The 24,658-nt window shown below is 38.1% G+C and overlaps 1 protein-coding gene across 8 annotated transcripts in view; it reads left to right on the top strand.

Annotated features, from left to right (window-relative positions):
* The window catches only part of NPNT (nephronectin), a 72,507-nt gene that overhangs the window by 8,698 nt on the left and 39,151 nt on the right, over positions 1 to 24,658 (top strand). For 2 of the 8 annotated variants that reach the window (XM_037020153.2, XM_037020150.2), the window contains exons 3-6: positions 2,265 to 2,351; positions 6,155 to 6,205; positions 19,929 to 20,021; positions 24,214 to 24,306. In XM_037020153.2, the coding sequence (XP_036876048.2) occupies positions 2,265 to 2,351; positions 6,155 to 6,205; positions 19,929 to 20,021; positions 24,214 to 24,306 (324 nt within the window). Of the gene's footprint in view, positions 1 to 2,264; positions 2,352 to 6,031; positions 6,056 to 6,154; positions 6,206 to 19,928; positions 20,022 to 24,213; positions 24,307 to 24,658 lie in introns of all 8 variants that reach the window. The other 6 variants (XM_037020157.2, XM_037020151.2, XM_037020152.2 and 3 more) reach the window with 6 other exon arrangements.

Genomic DNA, 24,658 nt, shown 5'->3' with positions numbered 1-24,658 from the left:
CTGGGCTCTGCCGCTGGAGAGAAGAGCTCATGTGCACGTGCGCTGCACCAGGAGGCACTTCTGGCTGCAGAAACAACACTGGGTTTGCTCCTTGAAACTTTCTGATAAGTCCTGAAAATATAGGCATGCTTTTTTCCCCATTTCCCCCATTACATCAGTGTAATAGACAGCATTTCTGCATGGTGCTTTTTATCTGTAGAATTCAAGCTATATGCATTTTTGAGCCAGTTGAATCAACTGGATGCTTTTAAAGTGATAATCCAGTGATGCTGAGTGATTTTATGCAACATTTTGCAGTGAGTAATGGAACATATTCATCACAGGGCTGGGCCTTTATCACGGGGGAGATGAGAGAGGAGAGCGGCGTGCTAATGGTCTCCCCCCTCCTTCCCTACCACCACACAGAGATACTGTTGCCCCTTTCCCACCAATTTTGTGCAGGTTTATAAAATGTTCCCATCAATCTTTTAAAAATATTTATTTGTAAGAGAAAAGGCATTAATTTCCTCAAATACCCCTTTTCAGAGCAATAACTATAAGCAGCTTTTTTGTGTACCTTTCTGAAATGTTTTACATACTTACGGCAAATTCCTATACATCTCCTCCCTTATCTCTTTTATGAAATCAAAATATGCTCTATACACTGTTCTGTACATTGGTTCTTTTTCTTAACAATACATCTTGAAAGGCTCTCTTTATCATCAGTACATGAAGAGCCTGCTCACCTTTTTATGGATTTATAGTATTCCAGTGTATAACTAGCCCATATTTCATTAACCAGTTTCTTATTGCTGGACATTTATATTGATTCTAGTCTTTTACTAAATACAAACAATTCTAAAATAAGTAACCTTGAACATACAATGAAAAAAACATTGTTTTGCTTGTGTTTTTGTATTTCTGCAAGAGAACTTTTTATATGGGACTAAATGGCTTAAACATTTGTAATTTTTACCAGTTGGCCAATGGTTTCTTACTTGCGAGTAAGTAGATAATGGGATTGAAATGCTGACCGAAGTTTGCTGTATTGTTAATTAAAGGCCAGTCCATATATGTATATATTTTTTCTTTTTAGTCCATGTATCTTCGAGACCAGTCATCAGTTGATGGAGTTGGTAATCCAGAGGCATATTGTGAATAGAGTGCAGATAGGTGTCTCTTATGATCCAGGATAAGGAGGTTCTGCAAAGAAATCAGTGGGAAAATTGCTTATATCGACTTTGTATGAGTTATTGTTTTCATCAGTATATAAGCAATTTTGCTACTTTCTTATTTCCAAGCAAATTATGACTTGGGATAAGAGATGAAATACAAACATTGCTTCCAGTCATCATTTATCCTACTTATGCTGTTACATGGACTGAAGGCCAGTGAACTGAGAAACAGCACCATCCCTGCCCAGTGCTCATTCCCTCAAAGCTCCTTATGGTCACAGGTGTGCACGGAGCCTATATGACCCTTAGTTGTTACCCTAGTTCACCTGGATCTCGTGGAAGCCCGCCTGACTTAAGCCACTTAGGCTCGGATAGACTCCAGGCAGTCTGTGGTAAGTACACTTGTGTCCCCACCCAGACCCAGGCTTAACTCTCTTTCCCTGGGGTGTGAGGAAGGGCTGATGCTCAGGCAATTGGGAAGCCCTGGGGGCAGGGAACCTGGGACCCCACTGCACACACGCCCTAGGAGAATCTCTCAAAACAGAGGAATAGCTTGATGTGTGTCTTGAGAGGGCACCAATGCAGAGGGTATCTCCAAGGGAGAAGCACAGAAGGGGCTTTGAATGCCTTTCCTCGAGATCAGGGTCAGTCAAGAATGTAGCCTGTCTGAGAAGTGTCACTTCGTATCAGCCTGGAGCAGAGCTGAGTTTACGTTGCCAGGGCCAAGATTTTCCACTTCATGGGAACAAATAAATAACCAGTTCTCAAAGATAGTAGGATGTAGCCAAGATACTTTGGCTTGAAAAAATTTCAGTACCAGTCACTGATTATAGAAAAATACTAGTAGCAGAGGCCTAATGTAATTGACAGAGCATTCCTAAGACTCTACCAGGATAAATTATTTGCAAAATGTATTCCAAGTTACTAAAAAAATTGGTGAGTTACAAGATATACAGTTCAGTTAAATAATATCAGATATAAATAAACCTTCCATTTTAAAGCACTAAATGTTCCTTTTAAGTTTTCTGATTTCATCATTGAATTGCTACTAATGCATAATTAAAGATATAATTATGGTCATAATAGAATTGATCCTATATTCTTTCATAGATTCTCCAAGAATTTCAGTTTTAACTTATTCTGATGAAATGCTGCTAAGTCAACTTGTTATTCCTGACTGTCATGATGGAAAAACAGGTGAATAATCAAAATGGTTTCTTAGCTTTAGAATATAGATTTTGGGAGAAGAAACAAGTTTCTCCCTAGTTATATTGAATTAAAGGCCTTCATTTCCTGCCATTTATTAACTAAAGGCTGCAGCCAGCCATGGTAGGTACTAGATGTCAGGGGAGAGCCAGTTTGGTTAAGGATTTGTCATAGATGATATGCATGCAGGTAATCTAGAGCCAACTAAACATTAAACCAGAACACTTCATTTGGACAATATCTTGTTGATCGTGGTAAATTAATGATCCAAATTCTCCAGAACTGACATTGTTTTCCTATAATAACATCATCACATCACAAGATTGAGATTGCCTTTTGTAGATACTGTTGACTTCCTGAAATTTTAAGAACTATGTCATCACAATTTAAATATGTGCTAATGTGCACAAAGGAAGAAACAATTGGGATTTTTAGATTTATGCTTATTTTGCCCAAAACAGTGTTGTTTTTCTAGAATCTTAAGCCTTGTTTTCATATATCAGGGTTCTCAAACTCAGTTTCTATGAGAGACCCTAAATGTGCTGCTAAATTTACAGGAAGTAACTCCACAGGTAGACTTTCCAAATGTAAGCTTCCTGCCACCCAAAATATTTTTCTAAGCCTCTGGGACCTTCTGTGTTATTTCAGTATTAAGATTTTATAGGTACTTGGTCATTATCTGCCAAGTGTTTACATGCCAACAAAATAGCAAATACTAGAAAACACAAATTGCAGCTCATGCCTAGTTATGTTTTTTTAAAGTACATGGGTGTTTGGAGTGGATTTTATATTATATACACTTACTGTGATAACAGTTTCTACTGGATAAATTGTTCCATGTGATTCCATAACTATTTCAGGTGTTTTGAATAGGTAGTGGTGCTTTCAACATCCTTTGTCCTTCGGATTGAGTTTTAAAATGACTGATGAATTAAAAGATTCATTGTATCTTGGTGTCCATGTATGACCAAGAATTAAGACATTCCCATGTGAGGTTTCGTATCCTAAAGTTAAAATGTTTTTTGAAACAAGTTGGGGAAAGAAAATATAAAATTGTGAAAAAATAATTTGTAGATCTGCTAAACCTTCTCTGATCTTGTAAGGAAGTCTGGTGAATTCTGTAGCTTTAGTACCAGTAAAGTAGTAGATTGAATGTTGGACTCATCCAAAGTCTTACTCAGAATGCTATTCGTGGGATCTGTTGTCCTGGATATTGGTGCTATAAACCTGCAGAGTTGAACAGTTGTCTATGAATAGAGTTTGCCAGGCTAGTATCAACTTGTTTGACAATGAGAAATACAGCATGAAATTTAAGGTTGGGCTGTGGGGAACTTTCTAGACTTAGCTACTTTTCCTAGCTGAAGATGAGGCTTGAGAGACAGAAGTACCATGATGTCAGGGAGGACCTTTCCCTTTCTTGCATGTACCTGGCATTTGTCATCTGTAAGGAAGTGCATGTTTCATGTTGTGCTCTTTGCTTAAGAGGCTGTGTGACTCCTGTCTGGGTTGTGTAAATTCATCAGTAACTTAGTCCAAAGTATTTTATTATTTCCTTTTCAAAGGTTATGCTTGGCCTAACATTTGGGCATTTTACAATCTTTTACAGTAAATTCAGCTGTACACCAGAAGACAGGCATACCTTCGGATAACAAGTGGGCTTATTAGTTCCTTAGGTTTTTTTATTCCTTATCTTCTTACACTGTCCAAAGCCCAGGATTGACTCCAAATCTGTAAACCAGTGTTTTACAGGCAAGAAAAAGTAACCCCCTTATTAGTTTCTGTAGTTTGTATTAGTCACAACTTCATCAGAGTGCTTATTATTTTTAACTATGCCTAATACTACTGAGAACCCTCACTGTGTCACTGAGACCCCTTATCTGAAGCAGTGGTTCTCGGGCAAGTCGATCATAGACTGTAACTGAGTGCTTTCGCTGGCAACAGTGCGTGTATTTACTACTGTGGCTATTTACAATGGCTGTGGAGGAAGCAGATTGCCAGGAGAAAATGGGACAGATTTTTCTATTCTGTTACGTGCTGCTAATGAATCCTGTTTTAGTGGCTTTCACAGTGGAGTTTATACCACAAAAAAAATACATGTAGGGCATTTATTTTTTGTAACTTTCACAAAAATTGTGGTGATGGTTGTCTCTGAAAATTTCCTTATACGTTGATAGAGAATAGATCCCAGAAACTTCCTGGAACTAATCTATTCCAGGTTTAACATTGCTTTGATTTAAAATGCAGTTTTGTATAGTTTTAAAAGACAAATTTTAAAATATGGAACATTGTTAAAATTTCATGCTAGAAGTCTTATTTAATGGATACACATACTGATACCATAAAATTTACTAAATCTGTGTGTGTCAAGGCTAATTTATGTTAAGTAGAAGAAATGTGACCCACCTTTAAGATATGATGCAAATAAGCTATACAGAACTGTTGGCTTCTTGGTACTAACATGACTACTTAGAAAATAATGATGTTTGCTATTCTTTATTGTTTCACTTTTATTTAAAATCATTTAATATATTTTTCTTGATAAATTAGATTACTCAAAATTGGCAATTAAAGAATATTAAAGAAACGGTATCCTTTTATATTTTTCTCTTCTCATATAAACATAGACTTAACAATTTTCCTTAATATGTGATCCAGAATATAATTTGCAATTTATATTTTGACCTATTTTCAGTTTTTTTGCTTAGATTGACCCTGATATAGTTTAAGAAATGTGTCAATATCGAGATATGGTGAGTTCTTTTAAAGTTTAACAACAGCAATAAAAAAAAACTAATTTATTATAAACCTAACCAACATGAAAAAAAAAACCTCTAACAAGTAGGTGCAATGTGTGCTTTTAAAAATACAGAGCAGTGATTCTGGATTGCTAGTTAAATTATTACTTTAATTGAATAAAATTGGACTTAGATTTTTTTTTCTTCTGACATTACCCAAAAGACGGCTCCATTTTTATTTTAAATTATACAAATAAATACACAAATTGAAAGTTAAAATGAATATTCTATGCCTTAAAGAGGGAAAGTGTTCATCTAAGAGAGAAATCATAAGATCATCTCTTTCCTTACTTCTAGGATTTCTTGGCCAGTCGAACCCTGACCATTATTAGCAGCGTTTCAGGTTTCTTCCATTTACTTTCATTAAACTGGGTTATTTATGTATCTTCACATGAAATGGCTGAGCTTTCTTGGTAATTCTTGTTGCTATCCACAACCAAAGCAGCCATGCAGAAGATAATGCTGTGGAAGGAAAGAAAAAACCTTAATATTTCTTCCTCAAGGCTGGAGAAGGGGAACATACAGTGTGGAAGGAACAGGTAAGTGAAGATGTGTCAATTCCCAACCTACCAGCATTGGTTACTAATTGACCAAAAGTTTTAATTTTTTTCAGATATTTTGTCCAACACTCATTTAAGTAAAAGGATACTGTCTCTTGGAACCAAAAATTAATATTCTGAAAATGAAAAATTGGATTGGAAGGTACAGTGTCACAAAAGGTCTGAAATATTTTAATGTAGAATTTGGACTATGAAAGAATAGCACAACTTCAATTATTGGGAACTATTTTTGTTACAAAATGTTTTTTAATGACAAAATGGTGACTAAAATATTACTATTTTAAACATGTCCTAGATTTTTTTTTTTTTGTTTCAGAAGAACACTGAGAGTTGAATATGTGTAAGTCTCCGGGAATGTAACAAGTTGATAAATACCCAAGTCCAGCCTCCTTACAGAGAAAAGATCTGGAATTTCTTTTTTTGGACATTTGTTTTGCAGCTTTCTACGTCTTAAGGCAGAGAATAGCCAGGATAAGGTGCCAACTCAAAGGTTAGATGAACATATTTCTTGAAATAATTTTGGCTAATCTATGTCATGAAAGGCATAACATCTAAATAGTAACTTCACAAAGCTATCAATAAACTTACCATTAGTTGTGTTTCTGAGTTGCCTTTTGTGGAAATAACTATATTCCTTAGAGGTAATGTTTATGCATAATCATACTAAGTTACTTTTATTTTAGTTATTACATTAAACTTTTCCCTTTCAGTTCATAATTCCTTTCTCCTGTTTTATGAATCTAATAAATTGACCTCCATTCTAACCTAAAGAACAGTTTATATTTTTAATACTTATAGAAGCAAATAAAATAAAGTCCACCAAATGAAATTACTAACACCAGGGTACCATTAACCTGGGAGAATTGTATCATATCTCATATTCATTAATTTTCCATGGAAAAATTCAGGTAAGAAATATTTTTATTGTATAAAATATATGCAGTGTTATAATACACCTATGAGTATACATGCTTTTGTTTTGATACATAAGGGCTCCTGTTTAAAATATCTTCAGAAGTGAATAATGTCACTTAACAAATCACCTTTTATAATACTTTATTGGGAAAAATTGGTGAAATATGTGAAATTCTATTTAATAGAACTAGTGCCAAGAAGACAATGTACTTTAAAGTGATAGATGAAAGATCCTATTGCATGTCATAGAAACTTTTTAAGGGAGGATTTTAGTAGAAACATTTGGGAACAAAATTGATAGTGCTAGAAATAAAAGTTAAAGAATTTCTTTGTTCAGGGAGACAAAAATGCCAAAGTGCATGTTTCTTATAATTACTAACAGGTACAGGAGTAACTAGAAGAACTGTGGCTAAGGTTAGGGAGGCAACACCAAAGAAAGAGTAGATATTGAGTTCTGTCACCAGTAGATCGGGGTTCAGGACCTCTTCCTGTGACTTACCAACTATGAAGTACTAGACATTTCACTTTAATGAGCCACAATTTTCTGATCTTTATACTTACTTTGTCAGGCTGTTGCTGGATGGAAATGCCCAGTGCAGATCAGTTCTTGGTAAATGTTTGCTGCTGTTAGTGCATGGTTAATATATAGAATACAAACGTACAACTGTGGGCACCCTAGGGCCCATCAGTATCCATGGTATAGGGTGTTTTTAAGTACATTTTGTTTACCACACCCATCTTTTAGAGAAGTAGAAAGTATCTCAAATTACTCCTTTCTAAAATAAAAACTTTCATTGGATAGCTGTCTGCACTTCTGAACCATTCCTTTCCACTTCTCTGAGAATATCCACGTGCAGACCTCAGGAGTGGAGTATGGCTTTGGTTACTGACCCAAAGGAAAAAGGACTGGAAGAAACTAGAATTGTAGAGTTCAGTTAGAGTTTCTGTGTGTGTATTTGACATACACTTATTTAACAATCCAAAATTGTATGTAGAGTTGCTGTGATTTATTTGACAAACATTTTGAGCACTTTCAAGAGTCAAGAAGCTAAGTTAGGTGCTGAGAGAGACAAAGATGAATCAAACAAGGACACTTGCTTGCAAGGAGCTCTTTTGGTAAGATGGTTGTCTCTCATTCATTCCAAGATTCTAAACTAGGAAAGAGTTGGGGATGAAGAGTTGGGATTGTTGAGAGGAAGAACATTTCCTACTGGAGAGGATCTCCAAGGAAGATCTCATGGACTTGGTGGCTCTCGGTACATTCATTCTTTCAGTAGATGTGTTGAGTCTGTTCCCTGCCTGATCTTAGGCCAGCCGCTGCAGATACTACCTGCAAGACGGAACAGCATGCACATCATTCACTGTCATGTTGAACGCCCACTGATGGTGACAATACTGGATGGGAAGTCTGTTTTGATACAGGACACTGTGAAAGTATATCTCAGGAGGTAGTATTCCAGCCCGGGAGTGATGGAGTGGTGGCCCAGCTAAATCCTGAGGGATAAGTATGTCCAAGGAAGGGCACCCTGGCCAGACTGAAAATGCGGAGTGAGGGGCATACACCAGGAAGTGTGAGAGCCGTAATCTGCACTGGGATATATGTTGGAAGTGTATCCAGTGAGAGATGTGGTGGGAGAAGTAGAAATGGGCTGATGCATGGAAGGCCTTTCATGTCATCTTAAATAGATTAGCCTTTTTCCCAAAGCTGTAGGGGGGAGCATTGTGATGATTCTAAGCAGGAAAATTATATAACCAAATTTATATTTCAGGAGTTACAAGCTGGTGCTAATGGGTCAAATCTAGCCTACAGGCGAACCTAGTTTCACTCACAGGGCATTTTAACATTTTCTGAAATAGTTGCCAGTGTCTCACAGCAAACACGAGTATCAGGCTTTGTTAAAAAAGCAGTGGTTCTGTGTTGCTGCAAAGATGTTGCTTAGCAGCTGCCCCATTTGGAAAAAAGCATATTCTCCAGTTTACCACGGGGCCCACTTCTTCAGGGCGAATGCCTGGGACCTGTAGGCATTGAGGTTCTGGGGCCAATTTCTGGATGTTTTCCTCACTGGCAATTTAGAGAACAGCTATTTGAGGTTTAGGACTAGAGGCTATTAGAGAAACCAGGTCTTGTTTTAGGCAGTTGTGGTAGGAACAGAGGGGATAGGGTTTGAAGGATATTAAAGGAGAGGAAGGTGAGGTGTGCCGTGTTAGGATGGCGGGGAGCGCACCTCGCAGGCTGCTACTGCTTGTATGGCAGCTGCCTGCCTCTGTGAACTGTGTTTTTGAGAAATTTATCTACCTTTCTGAGCAGTAGCTTCTTTTTTGGTAAAATGTAGAGAAAAGCCCTACTTCACAGGGTTTTTATGAGAATAAATGAGAAAATGCTTACACAGCACTTAGCTCAATCACTGGCTTGGGGTTTCAGTAAAGTGGTAGCTGGTGATGGTGACGATGGTTGTAAGAAAGGAGGGCGATGGGCTCAAGCACAACACCCGTTTCTGGTGTGTTACTCGGTGAGCCAGAGAAGATGGCGGAAAGGCACGTGACGACTTGTGTGTTGGATGTGACGTGTGTGCAGGCCCTGTGCGACCTTCAAGTGGAGACATGTTTTGTGTGGTTGGGTTCTGGCATCTGGAGCCCAGGGGCAAGGTTTGAGCAGGACACAGGCTGTGATTTGATCATCTGTCCACCACTGCCCTACTCAGACCTCCGTTCCCTTCCGTCCCCTTCAGTCAGCATCAATAAGCATCACAAGCACCTCTATAAAGGAACAACTTTCAACAGAATTGGAAGTCTGTAGGAGAGGAAAATGCTATTACAGGTTGGCTGAAATATGATCTAAGAGCTTTACCTTCTTGCCAACAATTCTTTCCAGTTTACTATTTTGGCCTACAGTTGAAAGAAATGAATAATTCAACATTTGTGTATATCAGGACTGGAGAAAAAGTCTACAAACATGTTATTATTTTTCCCCTTTTGATTGCTCTTTTCTGCTTTACATCACTATCACTTCTAATTCTAAGCAAATATGCAGCTACAAGTGAATCAGTGCTGGGAACAAATGGCCACACTTTTGAAATTTGCATCCTTTCTTACCTGAACATACTGAAAACCAGCCCTGCTTCAAGTCCTGGCTCGAATGCTACCTTCTCCTCTCTGCCTGTGGACGTTAGACGACAGCCCCTGTTCTTCCTCTGAATTTAGTTGTAACACTTGCATGGAGCCTGTCATGCTGCCCTATATTCTGGTTATTTGTGGATCTATATCATCTGTTCTGAGATTCTGAGAGACTGTTAGTTACCGAAAACTGGGGGACTGAGTCTTATACATCTTTATATCCGGTGCAGTAGCTTCCTCAGTGCCTAGTCTAGTTCTGTAGACTTTGGAAGGTGTAAGCATCAGGCACTTTGGTATGAAAGGGATAAAAAAGATGAACATGATGCAATCTTAATAAGCAGATTGGTTTTCAGGAAAGACAGTTTACTGGGAAAATGAATGTATTTCATTTGTCTGCCTATCTTAGGACCTTATTACATACCACAGATCTTAACTCGTGATTACAGTTCCAAGAAGAAATCAATTTACATGCTTGAAAATACATAAAATGTAATCTGGTTGGATCATCTAGTGCTTACAATCCATTGATTGTTTGCAGTTATGGACAGAAACCTGATTTTTTTAATACAAGGCCCTTCAGGCTGAGAACTGCCTCATCTTTGAAGCACTGTTTTCTCGCTGTGTGGCCCTGTAGCACCGGACTGCTGTTCCTGCCCAGACCCTCTGCTGCCTCACACCTTTTGGCTTTGCTTTTGCTGCTCATTCTGAATAAAAGGCCCTTCTCCCACCCACCTGGTGAATCTTTACTCATCCTTTAAAATTCAGCTCACATTGCCTCTTGCAAGCCTTTCCTGACATTTTTCCTACTCCCACCTCTCTGCAGAAAAATTCTTTCTTCTATATTCTTTTAACATCTTGTACACCTGTCACATCTGTCTGTGTCACAAGACTGTACACTATTTCAGAGCAGGTACTGTGTAAAGAGCTCAAAGTCTAATGGGGGAGTTAGATAAGAAAAAGAACTGTGTAACTATGGTGTAGCATGATGTGTGTATATATGAACATAAACACATACAAATAATTTATGATAGAGCTGTGCACAGGGACTTAGGAAAGCACTGAGGAGGGCTTCAAACTCAGAATGAGGGTCTAAAGCAAATCTTAGAGATGGAATGTTTAAACTGGATATTGAAGCCTGTCTAGATGTTATTTGAGCAGACAAGAGGAAGAATAACATCCCCAATGAAAGCATCGAGGTATCAAAGAGACAGAACTTCCTGGTGACTGCAATTAGTTGGTATATTTGTAGATGTGATTGGAGATGAGGCTGGTGAGATAGGCAGGAGTCAAGTCATGAAACGCAGTGTTGAATGAATTACTGTGATGAGCCAAGTAAATATAATGAGTCAGTAATTGAGTGTGAGGAGGAGAGTGGTGTGGTGGCAAGGTCCCTTTCATAGCAGACTGGGTCTGGATTGAAGTCCACAGTACTGGAGGTGGGAAGACCATTGGGCCATCATTTGTTTAACCAATCCCTTGTTGATGACATTTAGGTTGTTTCTGAATTTCTACTTGAGGTTCTTCATCAGATAAATTTAGAAGAATTAATCAATTAATGTTTTTCTTTAAAAAAAGGTGACAGTTGCCTCACAGCCTGTGCATCTATGTACAGTCATAGAATTGATTCTATTTTTAGAATAATATGTAGCTTATTTCATAATACATCAGTGATCCTTTTAAACATAGAGATTCTGGTTGCTGAAAGAAATGATAATAGCTACATTAAAATTTTCTGGCCTTTTGAGATGATTGCTCAGTAAACCTGCTCAAAATTAGGGCATTGTCTCCTCAACTCAAACAAGTATATTAATTTTCACATAAAAGAAATACATTAATGTGTTTCATTATATTCTAATGAATTATTTCTTTATATAATCTGGTGTCTTACAAATTTCCTTTCTTGAAAGAAGATTTTGGGCACCACTTTCTTTCTGAAGCCTTTGCTGAGTTTCTTAAACCTGTGTAGTTGATCACTTCCTTTTGTGTACCTTTTACATACATCCATAATTAAGACATTTTTGTTTACTTCCATCTCTCCTTATTGGCACTTTACCTACTTGAGGATGAGGACTTGATATCTTACTTATTTTCATATCCTCATTTCTTAATACAATATCTTAGACTCTGGAGTTTTTCTTTGTCATCCTTACTATCCTCTTGATAGCTAGCATTTATTGAGCTCCTACTATGAGATAGCTACTGTTCTAAATGATTTTTTTTACTTTCTCATTTAACTCTTCCAACAGCTCTGAGCAAGTTCTTTATGTACCAGGTGGGTTTACTATTTTTAAGTAAAAAATGGTAATGCTGCCAGCTTCCTCTGGTTCAACCTATGATCTCCATTTTAGATCAGGGAGAAGCTACGTGATCTGGATAGGTCCCACATTTCCTAAGGGACAGAGATGGGACCCCGGCAGTCTTAACTCCAGCATTTGTGCTCTTCTCTGGAGCATGGAAAGTAACAATGGTTCACAAGTAATAATAGCATATGCATATTACCCTACTTAAGTTTATCAATATTTCCCATTTTTATAGTAGAAAAATTTTAAATCCACAGGTGGGTTGAAATTATAGGAACAATGAACACCTCTATGCTCTTCATCTATAATTGTTAACATATTATACATTCTCTTGCCCCCTCTCTCTCTCTCTCTCTCTCTCTCTTGCTGAGCCCTTTGAAAGTGACTTGCAGACATAATGGCACTTTGTACCCAAATACTTCAGCATGCATCTCCTAAGATCATAGATATTTACCTATAAACCACAATATTGTTGTCACATTTAAGAAATTTAACATAGATAAAATAATATTATGTAATAAACAGTCTATATTTAGATCTCCTCAATTATCCCAATAATGATTTCTATGGATTTTTTTCTTTTTATTCCAGACCCGGTCAAGGATCACATGCTGCATTTAGCTGTCTGGCCTTTTTTTGGTCTCCTTTAACTTAGAACAGTTCTATAACCTTTTTCTTTTTTTTTTATACTTTCTGACAGTGACATTTTTTTCAGACTCTGGATCAACTGTTTGGTAGAATGTTCCACAACCTAAATTTGTGTGTTTCTCATCATTATATTTTGATAATATTACTATTAGCTAAACCTTTTTTTGCAAGAATATTACATAGGCGGTTATATTATGATATTCCCATTGTACACAATGGCACTTTGTTCCATTACAGGGGATGCTGTCTGATCAGTTGGTTAAGGTTCAGTCCACCAGATTTTTCTACAGAAAGGCACTTTCTTTTTATAATCAGTGAGTAGTTGTGGGGTGATACATTGAAACTGTTTAAATATCGTGTTCCCTAACATACTTCCAACCAGTGAAAATTTTAACACCTATGGGTAATTTTTGCTCAGATTAATTATTTCAATGGTGGTTGTAAAATTGTGTTTTTAAAATTCTGTTGTCCCTTGGTCCTGTTTTTTGATATTCTATAAAAAGGAGCTCTGTCCGTTTATTAGCATCACTTTGGACCCATGGATTCTTCTATTATTCAGTTGTTATCAGCTACTAGCCTTATTCTTCTTGGTCCTCAAATTATCACAAATGTGGTCTGGGAACACCTTCAAGCTGGCTCCTGTGTTCTTTTTGCATTTCCATTATTCTTTGAAAACATCCTTACTTTTTGTTGCAGCAAAATATTCCAGCCTTCCGGGCCCAGCTCTGATTCCTTTTATGGTGAAATGGTATCTAGAGATGAAGATCTGGGTGCTAGGGATGCACATTGCTACTGTTAGCCCACTGAAAAACAAACCCGAAAAACCTACTTCAAATAAATGGTAACGGTTTCTTAGGTGTTCTTAAAGTCTCATTTGGTATTGTAAATTCTACTCTTACATCACAATGGAAATAGAAAAATTTTAATCCCAAGTAACCTGAAAATGACAGCACTCTTCAAAAGATGATTTTTTTTAAGAGGAAAGGGACAGTACTTAATTATGATAAATAAAAGTTGGCTTGAGGTACACAGATACGGACGCAGGCACTTACTCTCTTTAGTCTGCTTCAGGAGTTACAAGTGAAATGGTGAGAGATGAAATGGGTACTTGGGGAATATGTCTAACTCGGATGTTCCCAAGGACCAAAATAAAATGGTTGTCAGACAGCTCCTGGAAGATATTATATAGACCAGAATCCCTTATTTATTTTAACATTACGGTCTTAATTATCAATTGACTGATTGACTTAATACTTGAATATATAGTTTACTATTCATTTAAGTTCTTGATAAAAGTACTGTTAGATAAAGTATGAGAGGAAAATATCATAGATGTAGCAACATTTCAAAAGAGATAATCTCTCTTCATAAATGATTCAGAATCTGGGATTTATACAAAACAAATAATGAAAGAGATTATTTAATGTGAAATATTCTGGCAGTGTTTTTAAAATTTTCTTAAGTCTATAATGATTGTGTTCTTCAACTTTTTCTTCCTGCAAATGTAATGTAAATACCTTTATGCCATTAATCATCACTGACATTCTCTACCCCTCCTATCATGTCCCGCCTAGTGTTTTTACTATAATCTCGCTCTCATTCCTTCCATGTCCATTCAAAATGCTAGGCTTTCTGGCCTTTTCTGAGCATTGGAACTAGTGGAATGGCATGGAACTGGGATAAGAAGTTTTTATTGAAATTGGGCAAGTCACTTAAATTTCTGTGGCTTCCCTTGTCTGCTGGTAAAATGAGAGTCATGTCTTTCTCTCTCTGCTATATAAGGCAGGATCAATTTAATTAGTCCTAGAAAATGGTTTTGAGTTTTGTATTGCTAAAAGAATTTAACAGATAGTATTTTACAGAGAGTACAATAAGAGGCACTTTCATACCAGATTTTAACTACACCAGGAATTTCTATTTAAAAATAGGATAATTGACACTATATCACAGGCTATTGGGAAGGCTGAAGATCTTGGAATCTGTAGGATTCTTCCCTCTGGATTTTGTTTTACCTATGCTAGGGGATAGCTCCAGGCCCTTTCCAGTGGGGCTCTGGACAAGCCTGCCTCCATTGCTTCCATGGCCATACGGCAGTGAGTCATTGCGTGTCTCTTTCAGCCAGTCGTCTCCCATGGCCAATCGCTCTTGAAGAAGACAGTCCTCATCATACATTCCTGTTCCCCTCAAATGAGTTTGTCATGTCTGAGTTCTCAGAGGCTTGTTAGATATAATGAGAGCTCACTGAGATCCCCCAGTTCTGCACCCATTCATTCTTCTGCCCTACCCTTGCATACTTCTTTGTCACCTTTGTCTCAAAATTACATATCCTGGAGGACAAGGTTCTTTGTTCTGCTGTTAGTGGTGCTGTGTCTGAATAGGAACATGGTGTAGTTTGCTAAAATTACAGATGATCCTTAGGACTCTAAAGACAATCTTATTTACATTAAGAAAATCCTTTTCATGTTCCCAGCAAAATCTGAGATTGAGCTGGCCTTTCCCTAGTCGCTCTTCAGAGCCACCAACTGCTTGGACGTATCCTTATTTGCTCAAATGTTGACACAAGACTCTCTGTGAGTAGTTTACAGGAGATAAACACAATTGATACGGAGTTTAATTTCCCCTAACATATTCAATAACTCATTACTTATATTTGTGTCAGAAACTCAGAACCCCAGTTACACCAGTTAGGATAAGTTCGTAAGAGTAAAATTTTAGATTGCAGTCAAACGAGATTTGGACATAAGGCATGAGAGAGCTATGTTTGTTTTGCCAGTTGACACTTGTTTTTCTAGTGTAAATAATGACTTAGAGGTTATTTTAAGAGCATGTTAGAGATTATGCTGCAGGAATGTTAAATCTGAGTGTGATTTTCCCACTTGGGCTTAATCCTGGTGTTGGATTTGGGGAAAAAATTGTCATCCATCAGCTATCTATGATCTGACTTGTTTACTGAGCTGCTAAACTGTATGTGAGACCAGACAATGGTGGACTATCAAATACAGCCCAAACTTGTCTAATCCATGTCAAGGTCAGAGAAACAGTGCTGCCTTTTCTGATTAACCTTTAGCACCAATGGGCATGTTATTTCCTCCAAATCATGTACCAACTATTTTTTATGATTTTAGAAGAATACTAAAAAATGGACCATTTATTATCATTTTTTCCCTGACCTGCTTATCCACAGCGGTTGTAAAAGTTGGTGTTCTGGCTCCTGGAGTAGGTTTTCAAAAAGTAGACCAGTTTAACAGAAGCTGGAATAAATTTTCTTTAGTTTCAAGAAGGATATGTAGTTTTCAATCTAATTCTTTAGATTCAGAAATGAAGCTCTTTAGGTATTTCTGTAACTATATGGTATAATAGGAATAAAGTAAATTTGACAGATTGCATTTCTTTACTAGGATCTACCCATAATATTTCTATCCTAAGTGTGCATCCAAGGATAACATTTGCTGGCTTGATAATAAACACAGATTAAGTCCAATTCCATAGCTTTGTGCTCAAGGATAGTTAAGAATTGTATTTGGCTTCAAGTAACAGTGACATAAAACCAGTGCCCTAAACTGCTAGGATGGCAATTTAGGGTTAATATTATGACTTCTTGCTCTGCCCTCTCTTCCATTCTCAGGTTTACCTCATGGTCATAAAGTGGCCCCTGTATGTGGCCTGACTTCTATATTCCAGGGAAGAGCAGAGGAAGGCATACAGGTCAGCCCCTTCCAAGGCCCCATCCAGTAACGTTTGTTCACATTCAGTTGGCCAGAATTTAGTCACTTGGCTACCCACATCTGTCAGGGAACACAGGGAATGTAGTTCTCCTTTGCTAACCCAGTCCCCATTCCCTAAACAAACAAACACAAAACCTATTCTGCTTTAAAGGAGAAGGGAAAAATAGATGTTGATAGGCACCCAGCAGTTCCTGCCAGCAAAGCCTTTGTGATTTGCCCTAGCCTCTCTGTAGGTCTCATCTGTTGTTCTAAGCACCAGACACGGTGGCCCTCCAGAACACTTGGCACTCCGGGAACCCCCTCCATTATCCTTCCCCAGGCTTTGCTCGCATCCTGAAAGGCCTCGGCTCCCAACCCCACCAACAGTCTGAGCCTCTTCGGTCTACCTCGTTGCTCAGAGCACATTTCCTCAGGGACCTTTCCAGGGCCTGCAGGCATGGTTATTATCTGCCCCTCTCACCTTCCTTTTTTCATCTCCTCTCTGTCATAGTTCTTGTTACTTTTCGGCCAATATATTTTGTTTTCACAGCTAATTTTTCATATCCTCAGTGACTCTCTCACCCCTCACCCCACTCGCCTAGTGCAGCACGCTGTATGTAACACATGTTCAATGTTTGTTTATTGGGTTCATTACAGACCTAATGCCAGGAGGATAATGGGAGAGAGAAACTCTTTGGCACATTTCTCAAAGGGTTTTGTTTTGGTGAGGGAATAGAGTCGGCTCTCGCAGCACCAGGCCACCCTCCCGTCCCTAGCTGGTGACTGATGCACAGGCTGTTGGTGACTTCAGGGAGCAGCCTGCTGGGTAGAAGTGCAAACCGCAGTTCGTTTGAAAACACTGATGCCCTTAAACGTGTAAGAAACTTGAATATCCTAGTCTCTCGGAATGTGTGCGTTTGACGTGCCTGGGATTAGGGCTCTCCCCTGAGAACAATGAGAGAGGGAGGGACAATAAGCACTTCTTCCTCCACAGCACCTGTGAACACTGTGCACGGGCAGCCATCAAGCTGGTCAGGGGCTCTAAAGGCGGGAGGGCCTGGGTGCCTCCCGTGTACTTGTCCCATAGGTGTCCTCTTCTCCGCATTACTAAGTGGCACTTTGTCGTGTTTTGGGAGGTATTTTCCAATTCCAGTTGCTTTGAAAGGTTGGTACCTTAGGTGATGCTTTTGATTTGGGGATGCAAGCTCTTGTGCTCTGGGCTTGTGTTCACATATAAACATTATGGTTCATGGAAAACTTTTTCTTTAAAACAAAATGATTTAAGTTGCATTTCTTGGTTATGGGGCCTAGAAATTACATACAAACGATTGATTTCTGGACTTGTTTTCAAAAGTGCATATAAACCATCTGCTAGGTGTACAATTGACTAAAGAATACTGTCGGAGGCCCTCCTAGATTGTGTCTTCTAACAGATCTAAACAGAATTGCTGCCCTTTGAATTTCATGCCATGTTTAAAGTTAGATTTTAGAATTTTCCAAGTCTCTTTCTCTTCTATTTACACTCTAGAGTCTGCTCATCTTTTCTTTCTGCAAGCTTTTCCAATACCTGCTGAGCAGCACTCCCTAAGGATTAGTACTGGTACAGGGTCCAGCAGGGGGGACAAAAGGCAGGAAAGGCCTGCCAGTAAAATTGGCGAATAAGCCCTGTCCAGTGCCAGGCGAGGGAGGGGTTAGTGAGATGCCAGTGAGGAAAGGTAGAAACACCAAAAATGACGTGCATGTCAGCTTCACAGGCATGTTAGAATTTTGAAGGAAACAATGTTTAAGAATTGTCAAAAGAGACTGGGAGCAGATCCCAGAGAAGAAAGGAGCCTGGGCTAGTATGGGAAGGAGCAGGTGGCAGGGATTCAGAGTTTAGGGCCATTGTTGGCCCTGTTCCCCCTGGTCCTCAGGACGTGCTGCTCTTCACTCAGCGGCCACTGCAGCCTGTCTCCTCCCAGTGCAGACACAGTGACGCCCTCCTTGTGGCAGTGGGACTCTTTCTAGTCCACCCTGTGTATCACCACCAGGCAAATTCCCAGAATTTTGCTTTTTATCAGGTGATTCTGATGATGATAAGTTCCCAGCAACTTCCTGTTTCTTATAGATAAAGTACATATAGGTCTGAAATGTACAGAGCATCATCACCAGATGCCACTGACCTGTGATTGTCTACTTTTTGCTCTTCCACTAGCATTTACCTATTTCTTTAGCTTGACAAGCTGCCTCAGTGTCCCCTAAGTAAATGATGGTCCATTTTGCTGTATAATTCTACTTCACATCGTCTTCTCCCTTCTCTGTCTACCCAAGTTTCAAGATCCAACTCAAGTCTCTTCTGTGAGGCTTTCTGTACAAATCTATATGGCCATGCTTGTGTGAGATTATCTTCACAAATTTCATATGTACCACCCATTTTGCTCATAAGTAAATGTTGTCTTGAATTGAAAACATGTGATTGCTTTGTCTCTTCATCTTGATTGTGAGCTTTTTGGGACCAGTGATCACGCTATGCAATGATTTTTTCTTCTGCTGTAGCATTTGGCCTAGCACTGTGCACATACTTGGTACAGAGCAAGGTCTCTCAACCTGGCTCCATTGCATGCTGGGGTGGGTAATTTGTTTGGGTTGGGAGCTGTCTGAGCATTGTAGAAAGTTCTGCACCTTCCCTGTATTCAACCTGCTAGATGCCAATAGCACTTCTTCCCAGTGTGGCAACCCAAACTGTCTCCATTTATGCCAAAATATCCCCAGTTGAGAGTCCCTGTTACAAATAGAATAAATTCTAACCACTGTCTAGGTGGGAATGGAAGAATGTAAAAAGCTTTAAGTGTTGATTTACAGCATTTTGGATTTTTGAGAGAAGACAAACTCAACTCAGTTGATGGAAGATAGTAAATGTAAAATAGAACTTTCTCCTTGCCATGACAGCCCATAGGAAGGCCAGTATAGATTGATGAGCACCTGTGCTACACCTTAGGGCTAAGAAAGCTCAAAATGACAGAAGTGGTCTTAAGTTGAAGTTCCAAACATACTGAGTTTTAGCTTTCAGTTCATTCTGAACTGTTTCATATTAGAAATACCATTTCCAATAAAACAATAATTCTAATGTTTATTGGAAATTTATTTGGAGTTTATACAGACATCTCTGGAATAAGAGCTACTTTTTGAAATGTATTTGAGAGAATGAATATGAAATTATGATTGCAGGTTATTGTAAAGTGACTATTGACACGTATCAGTTGTGTTTACTCATAATTTTACATATTTTCCTCCTTTTTTTGACTAGAATATTGTACTCAAGTTTAGCCAATTTTGCAGCCCCATGTGATACACACACATAGCACATACGAGTGTGAGAGAGTGTGTAATCTAGACAGGGCTGACCACTCCACAACACACTGATAACTGTATATTTCTGCTACTCTGTTGTAAGTTCATAGTTATTTTCTTTTATTATCAAACTAATGCATGACATAGACACTATACGGTTAATATGCTGCTGACCTAGAAATGACGCATGCTCTTTTCACAGCTGTGTGCCAGCCACAATGCAAACATGGTGAATGTATCGGCCCCAACAAGTGCAAGTGTCATCCTGGATATGCCGGGAAGACCTGCAGTCAAGGTAGGTCCAGATGGACAACCAGGAGTCCCCTCTATTCCTGCCTAATATAAACATCTTAAGTTCTCGTTCCAAACCACGTTTCCTTGGCTATTGTTTCAAAATACATGAGCTGCCATTTTGCTAAAAGATAACAAGATAATAATGGTAAATCTAAGATTTGTTTCATCAGAGAACAATTAAAAGAATTTCATTTTCTTATTCACTGATAAAAATTTAAATGTATTTTGAAGAAAAGAATCACAGCATCAATAATGTAGAAGCCTTACTTTCTGCTACTGCTGGTTCTTCAACTAACCAGTTGGGAAGCGTTGGCAAGTTGTTAGTCTCCTTGGACCCCAGTTAAATGAAAGCCCTTTATAATCCCAGTCAGGTAGGAAGTTTGAGTTGAGATTTTGAGGTCCCTTCAAACATGGAGCCCTTTGATTTTTTTATATTACATTCCCTCCACCTGATCTCAGTTTGCAGGGTTCCTCTGAGAAATAAAGATTTTGACTCACTTGGCTAGTTATTTTAAATTGGCATCAGTTGCTTAGAAAAGCAAACATTTACTTAGCACTCCCAGTGCCCCAGGTACTTAAGTACTATCTAGTACTATCTATTTTCACCACTACAACATCAGGAGGTAGAGTGTTACTGGGATAATTAGTTATAAATAATAACATTATTATTTCATTTTTCATTTGAAAAGATATGAGGAATATTAAGTGTCTTGTCTGAGTTCACAGATTTAGTTGGTAAAGACCTAGTATGTCAACCTAGAGCTATTGTCTATATAATTCCTTAGACACCTTAGCACCTTAGACAATCTCTGACTCTACCAATTTGGTTTTGTATGAAAAATGTATCATTGGAAATATTATCCTCTGACTCATGCTAGCAAGTCTGACAAGGCTTGTTTTTTAAATTAATTTCAGTCAAAAACTTTCCACCATTCGGAGTAAAAAAAAACACAAATAAAGGAAAGTTAGGGTTAGGTTTCACTAGAAAGTTAGGAGGATAAAAGAGTCAATTTTTTGCTTAGTTCTTAAATTAAAGTAACACTCGCTATCATTCTGAATGTCAAATGAAACAATTCTGTGGAATCTGACTGTCCCATACATACTTACTTAAGCTCCCTCATCAGATGCAGAAAAGATTCTGTCAAAACACTACTGTTCTTCAATATCTGATACTCCTTGAGGTGTGTCACGTAAACTCATGATTCACAGACTTTTCACAATAATCCGGAACACAATAATCCAGAACAATTGTGTATATTGTTCCTGATCAGATGAAATCCATGCTAGTGAAGTGGGGCATGTCCTATAGTAGGACAAGCTGTTATTCTAAAACATGTTCTATCTTATCTGCTATTTGATTGATAACTGAATTTTTACAGTTTTAACTTGAAATTTACCAACCATACCTGGATAGTACATTTGAAATAAGTAGGGTTCTTATTATCTCAATTAACTTTTTTAAAAATCCATCTGCTTCTCCTTCCCCCCTAAGTTTGCAGGTGGCAGTGTGCCTAGCTTTGATTATTGGGTTGTCAGTGTCCACCTGAGTCTTGGGATCTCTCTTTTTTTTTCTTCAAGTAGTGAACATAAACCATCAGGGGTTTCATTAATATGTCAGCACCATAAAACTTTGTTGTCCTGGTGCCAGGAATTTCTACAAAGAAGGTTATTGTAAGAAGTCACATTGAGGTTGTAGAGAAATGCACTTAAATTTATTTGTGCATCAACTTTAATGTGCTTCAAAGACACTGAAACTATCATTGAAACAGGGCTGCATCTCTGAGTGTCCCTTAGTTTCAGAAAACCAGTTTATCACAAGTTTTTTCTTTTAATATGCACTTGTTTCTCTAAAGAAAAATTGAATATATGGAGCTGAAATTTTGCCTTCCAAAACTATATTCCTTCAGGAAGAGAGGATTTCATTAGCAGCAAAATGGGATTTTATACCTGCAAGAATAGGGCTGCCACTAAAATGTAATTTCAAGTCCATCTTGAATATAAAACTGCAGCTTACAGTAAACTTTGTGTTTTAATCATCTCTTTCTTTGCTTTCCTTACCAAGAAAGCAGTTGTGGCACATTCCTGATGGAAAGATCGATGCTTCTGAAGGCAGGAATCCTTTGTGTGTGTCTCTGATTTCTGGGTTACTGAAAGCTGTTACAGTGACATGCATATCAGTGCACATTAAATATTCATTAAATGATAAATTGTTTCATATAATGGTTCTCAGACCTGAATGCCATAGGAACGTGGAAGAGTTCATGGAGTTTTCCAGTACAGGACCTTAGATACTCTCTGACTCCAAGGACTGGGGGCCCTTGTCAGGGTGAGAGAGGCTGCTGTGGAGGGAGCTGGGGTGGGGAGAGCTGTCAGGAGACCCCCAGATGTGTTATTAGGGCAAATTGTCTGTCTGCTGCACAGCAAATTAATTTGGACTATTTCTTTCTGGATCATACATTTTAATAAAGTAGAGAAGATGCCTTAGAAGCATCGGAAATCAAGCTGGTTTCTTTTTTCTTGGGGAGAGAAATGTCAAGAAAAGATATGTTTGAAATAATTTCACAGAACTGGTAATCAACTTCTGATTAAAAGTAGGTTTTGGTATAAGGTAAGTAGTTGCTAAAAATTTTGTTGTGAGTTGTGTATTATGAGACATAACCCCTTAGAGACATGCTTGGCAGAGGGAACAGCTTGTGTACATGACAAGCACTTAGCAAGTGCTTTTAGCACGGCCTGAGGACCAGCCAGCATAGTAGGGCAAGCCCACTTGGGGACTGGCTTAATTCAACAACCTTGTTATGAGATGAGTGTGAATCTGCTGGTGGTAGCTTGCTCTTTTCTCTGAGTCATTTACTGGATTTGCTACAGCTAATCATAGGCTTGGATTGATCACGAGCATACCCCAGAAGGCCCGTGGTACACAAAAGATGTGTACCTAACCCAAGCTCTGACAAGATTTGTTTTTCTCTACCTTACCTTTTGTGGTAATTTTATTCATGCATATTTTTCCCCTCCTTGAGTTTCTATACCCATACAAATCCTCTTCTCCCTCAGTCAACAAAGAATACTATTACATAGTAATCTTTTTTATAACTTTCCCACTAGGTAATGATTTTTAGCATTTAATATGTCACATTATTGCATATTTTTGAAAATGAATGCCATGTGCTTTGAATTCACAGTGTTCTCTGTAATATTTCAGAAGAAACAAGTTGTAAATTTAAATTACTAATGTTTTGACATGGCTACTGTTTCATACACTAAATTCCTCATCCCAAGAAAAAAAATCAGTGTCTGTATACGGAACCAGATGGTAAACTTTGATGGACCAGTTAAATAAGAAAGTTGATTGTTTTCCTTAGTACAACAGTCTAAACGCTTTTAATATTAAGGTAGTTTCTTATAGCCTTCCTTTTTGAAAGATGTGTGGGTTCAATCCCAGAAACCTATGTTCATTTAATTTGGAAGTTTAACTGGCTGTTAATACTATGATAGTCTTGAAACACGATGTGGTCGCCTCTTTGACTCTACTTTTGAGTATTGCCCATCTTGTAATATTTGGTAAGTTAATAATGGCAACAGTTAATATCATTATCAGGAAGCATCTTACATATATCCTAATGAAATGTGGCCTAAATGTAACATAAGTTCTTAAATTTGAATTAAAACATTGATGATCCATCATAGTATTTATTTAATTAAACTTTTTATGTGAATCATAAAGTTGTGCATAATTTTGGAGTATTGTAAATTATCACACAACAAAATAATACAGGAAAAAGTCTTCAGTTGGTCATTGAAGACCTCCATGTCACTGAATAGAGCAGGTTGATTGTAATTAGTTTTTGTATTATCTGTTTTTTGAGTTTTCTTTGTTGATGTCTAAGACCATGCTTTTAAAAATGACCATCTTTCTTTTCACGGATTTTTAAAAATATTGGTATGAGAATGATGAATTATTAACTTACAACATATATGTATTCTTAGGAAGCAAGCTGTCAGTGATGCATTTTAAGGAAAATAGAAATTAAAATAAAAAAACGAGAAGAACTAGAAGTGAAATTTTTAAAGTAAACCATTTTTTTTGCACTCCACCACCTTTATGTAATTGTTTAATATATACTTATAAAGATTTTTAGGGCTAAAAATGACAGTTCAAAGTTAACTCTTATTACCTTCTCCCTGGTGTGAAGACGAACACTTCTACCCAACTCCTCTTGACCAAGGCAGTGAGCAGCCTCTTTTCCAACCCCTGGATCATCAAGCCACAAGTTTACCTTCAAGGGGTGAGCGTGCATTATGTCAGGTGGTCTGCACTCCCACCTGCACGGCTTCCTGCAGTTATGTCACTTCTTGCAAAGACTAGCCCCCGGAGTGCCCAGCCTTCAGCATCCTGAGCATGTGAAGCAGCAGCAGGAACTGTCCCCTGGTGCTCATTCTCTGTGCTCTGAAGAACCTAGTGCCTCCACTGTCCTTTCACTGCATCAAGTATCATTGCTTTTCTTTTTCTTTTCTAGGTTTCAAAATGTTTTCTAAAAATCAGATGGTAAAATAACTTTTGTTTTCCTATGTAGGTAAATTTAGGAATTCCAGAGGAACTGAGAATGGCTTTTGATGGCCATTGCTAAGTCGATTTCA

This window comes from Manis javanica, chromosome 5 (assembly GCF_040802235.1).
Source record: "Manis javanica isolate MJ-LG chromosome 5, MJ_LKY, whole genome shotgun sequence".
Lineage (NCBI taxonomy): Eukaryota > Metazoa > Chordata > Mammalia > Pholidota > Manidae > Manis > Manis javanica.
The sequence above is the reverse complement of the archived record's forward strand: the minus strand, read 5'-3'. Positions and strand labels throughout refer to the sequence as shown.